Here is an 8113-nt window from a genome sequence, read left to right as displayed (position 1 = left end):
TACGTTACGTTTCGAATCATGAACTTCAGAAAATGCCTGTCAGAAATGTCAACTGGAATAGCTGGGAGTTACCATGACCTGCTACAGTAGTTAGCTGTAATGGATAATACATGACGTGGTGTGCCTGTTATCTGAAAATAATGCTCAATGCACAGTAATTAACGTTAGCCCTTTGATGAGTGGTTTGCATGGAAAGTAACGTTAGCTACAGCTTCGTTAGCCTAGCTAACGTTAGCTACATATCTAGCAAGCTATACAAAAATCAAGTTTAATGTGACTGATCTAGTGAGCTATAATCAGAATATTCCTCCCATAAATAGCTAATGTCAAATATAAACAACACAATGGCCATACCAACCCGTTTGTTTTGACGGGAGCTACAGTAGTTAACGTTAGCTAGTTAGCCAGCTAGCAAGAGTCTGAGGCGGGATGTCGAAAAACAATGCTAAACATTTATTAATGTTACACTCTGATGACGTTAAGCTAGTTTCCAGACATGAGAGTGCTGACAGAAAAGTAACAAACAATATGGTCTGTGCGGAACCCTTATCCCCAACACATAGTTCCGTGGGTATATGTTGATCTTCCACAAAAGATGAATTGTTTAAATGTATGTTTAATCCAGTAAGAATAGTACTAGGCTATATAACATATACTGTATCTGTGCAAGTAGATTACATTAACAAAACATATTGCCCTTTTGACATGTAGCCTACCATTATTCATAATCATTAAAGTTTATTTGGAAGTATTTTTTATTCTGTACTTAGTTTGAAAGTGGTCACAGTTCCCTCTGTGTGTAATACAGACAGTCTTCACACATTCATAAATAACACTTACAGAAGAGTTTATTGTGCGCGTTTGTGCACTGTAATACCGAATACCGTGATATACCATGAAACCGGGGTATTTTTGCCCAAGGTTATCATCATATGGATGATGATTATTGATGATAAGGTGCATTTTCACCAGACTATGTTGGACTCAGCACTTCTGGTAAATCATAAAAATACTATAGTCAAACCGGCCGATGAGGAAACCTATTCGGCTCTGTGGTATAGTCTGGCCCGAGCACACAATAGTAGCCTGCCATGCAATGGCGAGCGAACTATTGGAGATGATGAAGAAGAAGACAACAGATGAGGGCCACCTAACGTTATATGTATTGATCCCGTTCTCATCCAAGACACTTGGAGCGAGAGTGGAGTACCTGCTGACAAAGGTAACGTCTATTTTACCGAACCCCATCATAAAACATGCTTTTGTAATGAATGCAGTCGTTGGAAAACGACCCCCCCCCCCCCCCATGGCTTTGTGAAGAAACATATGGTCGTGTTTACCTTTGTAATGGCAATACTATAGGTTTCAGGTGAGCAGCCGCGAGATTTGCGCATATTTCTCACGATCTAGAAAACCAGCCTGGATTATTGTGAAACGGGGCGATTTTTTGCGTGGTATAGCGCACAAACGAAGGTATGTAGAAATAAACAGTTTTGTCCCTGTTGGAGTATAAATAGTGCCTGTCAAATGAGCCATACTATTGTCTCCATAGGTATAATATAGAATATACGATGGGTTCGCAAACATCGTGAAAATGGTCAATAATGCTGGCGCCAGGGAGTAAATATGGAAAAACAGCGTGGCAGTCAATGAGTTAATGAGTTGGCCAGAGCTGTGGACCTCCCGGCGGACATCCCCATAGTTGAACATTTCAAATACCTCGGCATCAAGATTTTCCCCACCCTGAGTCAGAATCAACTGTTAGACACAATTATACAGGCACGTACAACAAAATACTTCAGGATCTCAATAGATGGTCGAGCCTCCCCAACTTGCTACAAGGCCATTATCAAAATGAACGTACTACCCAGAATAAACTACTAAAATACAGACTACTATATCTAAGTTAATTTGGAACAACAAGCGACCGCGAATAAAAAAACCACCACTCAGCGTAGGAAACAGAACGGGGTCTAGCAATCCCAGATATAATATACTCCAACACCTTAGAAAATGTCAATTAAGATTTGATACCATCTCCCATGTGATTCAGACATGGCGTAACGCACAGAGATCTTGTACTATCAAGTGCCCATGGCACCTCGACTCTCCAATATTTCATAACCAACAATTACTTGTTGGGCATAAACCCATTAACAACCCTCAGTGGGAAAGGAAGGGAGTCCACACTCTGGGGGATGTTTATGATAAAACCGGCCTTCGCACGTTTAAAAACGATAGAGTTTTATGGCTCCTCCTTCTTCTTTTATTTGCAGCTGAGGGCGGCGCTCAGGGCGCATGGGGTCAACCGTTACATCCACACTTTTTTTTTTTAAGACTCATCGGAGACAGAACAACCTCAAGGGGCTTCGTTTCAGATTTCTATACACTCTTACTCAGGTCCACATACAGTACAAGAACCTCCCATTCGATATAAATTGGCGGGAGGACATTCCAGAACTGGACCCTGAGTTTGATTGGGATGATGTCTGGACTAATATTACACTGGCCTCCCGTAACCCCAATCACCAACAAGTACACTTTAATTATATTCTTAGAACATCTCACCTCTAGGAAACTGTGTATGATGGGTCTGGTGGCTGACTTCCGGTGCACCCTGTGCGCTCTGGGGGCCACTGGCACTTATATTCACATGTTTTGGGAATGTCCACCGGTGGCTTGATTTTGGAAAACCATAACCACTAAGCTTTCAGGTATGTTGACCTGACAATTCCACTCTCCGCAACAACACTACTCCTAAATTAATCTCCCAGCTGCCGGCTCCCATACAACAAAAAATACTAATTTTAGCGGGAGTTACAGCAGCCAATAAACTGATAGCTATGAGATGGAAACAACCCGAAAAACGTACAATAATCAATTGGGCTTTAACATTCTTAGATGTAATTTATTTGGAGATCTCCACTGCTCGGATGATTGGAGTTAGATAATCCAACATTGGTTTGTGGGCGTCTTCAGCTGAGAGTGTAAAATCCATGATCTAGCAGCGGAACGGGTTCAGGATGTTGGTCCTTAGGGGTCCTGGGGGTGGGAGTGGGAGTGGGGGAAGAAATGTCTTTTGTAATGTATGTGGCAATATCATTTTATTTTTATATTCTGTTTTTATTATTTCTAATCTCTGTATGAGATGGGATGTTTTGGGCCCTTGGTGTTGTGGGTTTGGTGGTTTGCGGTCTCGGGCTGGTGGGGGCCCCTGGTTCGGGGTCTCAGAGTATTAAAGAGGCATGCTACTCTGACTCACTGGGGCGCTGGACTCGGGGTCCTCATAGGGTGGGGACCGTAGGGGTCTGGTCTTGTCATTTTTGTTATTATTATTGTTGAAGTACTGTGCTGTGATGTCTTGTGTATTATTATTATTACTACTGTATTGTGTTGTCTCTTGTTATATGTGGAAGAAAAAAGAAATGAATAAAAAGAAAATCACAAAAAAAAGTTGTTTATAAACCTATCCCTAACCCTAACCTTAACCACTCCCACTACCTACAAATTAACGTATGTGAATCTGTTTAGAAGTTATGCATGCTGTTGTTACAGGCCAGTCCCACTGCCACTCCCCTTTTTGCCAATTGGCATAAACAGTGTATCATCTGTCCTTTGAGCCATGACCAACCTTTCCACACAATATTGTGCAAGTCTGTAAATCCATTTGGAAGTTATGTGCCTTTTTGTGATAGGCCATGCCCATTTTTATCGAATTGGCATGAACACACATACTTGTCACAGAAAATGTGAGTTACTTTGATTGTTCATGGCCCATGGCGGCCATTTTGCTCTTATGTCATGCTCAGGTTTGATTAATTTCCACCCTGTTCCCTTCCCACCCAACAGGGTGGAGAGAGGAACTCAACCTGAGTATGACATAAGAGCAAAATGGCCACTGTGTGAATATGGTCAATTAAGGTAGCCTAATTCCTTGTTAGGGCAATTTCTTCATCTGTGTAAACTTGGAGCGTCCATGGACACACAGGGGTTGAATACTTGCAAACAGCATATTTCCGTTTTTCTTTTTCAAACATAAAACCATGTTACCATAAAACAATTAATTTCATCATTGTTTTTAAATAGAATATCACACGTAACAAAATGTCAATAATAATTTATCATCTACTGTAACCTACATAGCATCCATGAAGATAGGGATAGTTACAATTAGAGCATTCTTTGTGACGAACAGATAAGATTTAGCAAGCTGCAGGGGACAAATGCATGATGAAACCTGACCCAAACGAGGCATGTCAGAATGGGAAGGATTTAAACTCACTGAGAAATTCATAGGCACCGTTTGTTCATCTTCTAAGTCAGAGGAACCAGGAGGGAATACTGTAAAACATTGGGACCATAGAGTGAGCATTGATTCTCTAGCTATAGCATAGGTACTGTAGCGTCTGGTTACAAACTTTAGACCAATCAGAGCGCCGCATTACATTCCTGCAGCAGGAGCAACAGAAGTTCAACCTGGACCGCTTTACGGAGAAACTATCTGCTTACAATTCTAACTGACAATATCCACTAATTTCCGCTGACATATTCTATAGCCAACTAATTGTCACATTAGGAATTATTTCTAAGTATTGACAATGTTGGGCATGTATGTACCAGACAGATTTTCCTTGAAATCGTCAAAGGTCCAGGATGGAATCGGGCTTTACACGGCGAGGCGGGTGAAAAAGGTTTGTTGTTTTTGACTGGACACCTATAGTTACCAAGTCAAAGATTTAGGCTACACGTTGGTGTATTTTCAAATTCACGACTGAACAATGTAAAACAAAAAAAACAAGTTTGCTGTTCGCATTATTCCTTGTCGCTGTCAAAATCTCAACTGCAACCCAAGGCTCCTCTGACGTGAAGTGCCACGTAGATACTGTAACTCAACTTGTTTCTCTCGCGCCGTGCAACACAGTGTATCCAGTTCAACAACCAACTACTGCTCTGTTGGGCGACACTGGCTTGGACAATGTTACATTTAGCAACATTGTGGCGAACTTCAAAGTAAACATTTTGCTATCCCGATATTAAACTGCTATTCTTTCTTTACATTAAGGTCAATTGCTGGGGTAGGTCTACATGATGAAGCTTTTAACGTGCTAAACCCCACGTATTTGGTTATAAATCAGTTGGGACGCATTCGTCAGCTATTGGGAAACAAACAATATGGTAGCTTTAATAACATTGTTCAGAGATGAACATGAATACTTCATTCATGAAGAGCACAGTTTGACCACACCCCCCAGGATTAACATTGCCCATTGCTGTAGGATGGATTCACATCCCTCATGAAACAGGAGCCTACTATCATTAACCCCAGTGCTAAATGTGTGTATACATGTATATATAATGTAACTTACACACACACATTCCATAGGGATGTATAGGAATTTGTACTGTAATTCTTTAGTGTATTCATTATTGCTCTCATTTAATCTAACAAATTGTGATTATTGATGTATGACTACTGTGTTTCCCCCCCCAAGGGAGAAAAGTTTGGTCCTTTTGCGGGAGAGAAAAGACTGCCTAGTGAGCTGGATGAGATCTCAGACACCAGGCTGATGTGGGAGGTGATGCCAATATTACACGCACGCACGCACGCACGCGCACACACACACACACACACACACACACACACACACACACACACACACACACACACACACACACACACACACACACACACACACACACACACCACCTACCCAACCCCCCCCCCCACCCCACCTACCCAACCTCCTCCAATGTACAGTTTCTACGTCAAATGTATACTCTCTTTTTTAGACTCTTTTTGTATCACAAACAGTACTGTATTTGTAAATCTGGTATGTCATGTAATATATGTTATGATGAATTGAAAATGGGGGACCCTGATGTAAACAAGACGAAAGTCTTTCTCTGGTCTGTGTAGCAGGGTGGATTATCCCTGCTTCGTGGGAACGGTTGCTGGCAGTCAGGAGGTAGCTGGACACAGCAGAACTCTGTCTGGCTGCACCCTCGTCTTTGGGCCTGGGGCGTCGACTGGAGGCTGGTAGTGTGAGTGGATGGGGCCCGGGATTTACCAACCTGGTCTGGTACTCTGGTCTTCCTTCCCTGTCGCAGGGCGGTCAGCAGTACTCCCCAACACGCTCCCACTCCTCCCAGTCGCTCCTTAGACCCTCCCACACCTCGTGACTGAATTGTAATCAAATACTCTGAGTTCCCCCCGCAAGCAGTACCCTCCCTCAATGACCCTAGAAACCTTCCACTGAAAAGGGGAGAGTTGGGTAGGAAGGGGTTAACCATATATATACGTTACCCACACCAAAAGAGTTAATGCAGGGCACAGGAATGGACATGCACACAGAACCCCATTCAAGTCTTTATGTTAATTGTACTGTTCAGTTACAATTATTTAATACTACTGGCCAATTGGGCTGAAGTCCTACTATAGCCCCTGCTGTTCAACTCAATACCTCATAAACACGTATATTATGCACCCACCTCTGGGTTACTATCCGGGATAATATACTTCACTGTGTTTGACTCATCACCCACGTCTGGGTCTTCACCCTGTATAATACCTCAACAGGCTTTAATTATACGGCCAGAATAATACCTCAAAAGGCTTTAATTATAATGCACCAGGTCTGTAACTTCCCCCCCCAGGGAAGGGTTAATTGAATGGGAAAATATTAATACACACACATTGTATCACGCTCAAAGAAAAGGAAATAAAACCAAAGTGTGGGCCCACAATTACCAAAACAAAAGCCCTATGCTAATGCCGGCATGTACTGTTTATGGGGTACCCCTATGCACTGGTTAGCAAACACCAGGGCCCCGTTCCATGTACCGGGATAACCGAGTTAGCCGGATAACTTTATCAGGCTAACTGTGTTAGCCTGACTTTCCGATTTCATGTACCTGGATTTCCCAAATCACCATGACAACATATCCAAAAGTTTGAGCCTGCTCGAAAGCAGAGTTCAAGTTCAAGTTAGCCTGAACTATCGCCACGCCCCCGCAAAGAAGTGACAGCCCGTTTCCTGAAACTATTCCCACAGTCTACGATCTGCATTATACCATTCTGAATTACGTTTTTGTGCTCCATTCTTCCAGAGGGGGCTTTTGAAATGTAAAATAGACCCAAAATGCTGATATTAAATTCACTTTGTCCTAAATAATGCACGTTATATATACCGTGGCGACGGTGGCGCTCGCTCGTGCGATGTACACATGATGTGGTTATTTTAATTGTAACTGGGATTAAGATGTCTGATGAGATGCGCTGTTTGACGGATTTGAGAAATTGAATGAGCCGTTGACGTCACATTAATGAATGAGGATAAAGGGATAAACTTCATTCAAAACAACGGATATTCTAAACACGGGTCTCTCGTTCATTAATGTATAAACAATGAATTTATCCCATCTGGCCCAGTGGCCCAGCGGTAGTGCTCATCCCTGCCAGTTCAGCGACCGGGGTTCAAATCCCCGTGTTTCCAATATGATTTTTTTGAATATAATATTAATGATTATACGCCAAAGTAGCCTGGTTTTAAGTTAAAATATTATAAATCTACATGCATTGAGGATGTCATTCTTTATATAGCTCTCAACGTGCACCAAATTGAATTATTCCTATATTGCAAAAAGAAGGAAAAGACTAGGGCCTTGAACCCCGGTCGTCCGTGTGAAAGTCAAAAGAAGAACCCGTTACACCACAGAGAAGATAAGTAAAAGATTGACTATACATCAATCAATGGGTAAGAGAGCCGTATCGTAATTCTGTATAACAGTTAACTAATAATTTTCGCTAGCAAGATCTCATTTGATTATTCAATCCAGCAGGCAAGTTTAAAGAAATATAATCTGATTGATTGAGGTAATGAGGGACTTAGAATTAGCCTATAGATAACGCATTTAACTTGTCGGCGAGGCGATTGAGCCTATTGCAATCTGTCAATAAAGTCTTAAATCAATTAATCAATCAATGCCGTTGAGAATCAGGGTCTCTGCCATCGATACGTGCTGGCTTTCCACCTAAAACGGGAGCGCGCATCTAGCCTGACTTGAGCCTGACTCTCAAGTCTGGCTTGAGTTAACGAGACTGAATCCTCCTTTG

General features: G+C 42.1%; 1 protein-coding gene across 1 annotated transcript in view; it reads left to right on the top strand.

Moving 5' to 3' along the window:
• Window positions 1–4535: 4535 nt before the first annotated feature.
• The window catches only part of prdm5 (PR domain containing 5), a 103657-nt gene continuing 100079 nt past the window's right edge, over window positions 4536–8113 (top strand). Inside the window, exons 1-2 of the mRNA XM_084307632.1 lie at window positions 4536–4691; window positions 5493–5576. Of these exons, the coding sequence (XP_084163758.1) occupies window positions 4599–4691; window positions 5493–5576 (177 nt within the window). The 5' untranslated portion in view covers window positions 4536–4598. The remainder of the gene's footprint in view (window positions 4692–5492; window positions 5577–8113) is intronic.

Source organism: Notolepis coatsorum, assembly GCF_963971535.1.
Source record: "Notolepis coatsorum genome assembly, chromosome: 2".
NCBI lineage: Eukaryota > Metazoa > Chordata > Actinopteri > Aulopiformes > Paralepididae > Notolepis > Notolepis coatsorum.
This window is presented reverse-complemented; position numbering and strand designations above follow the sequence as displayed.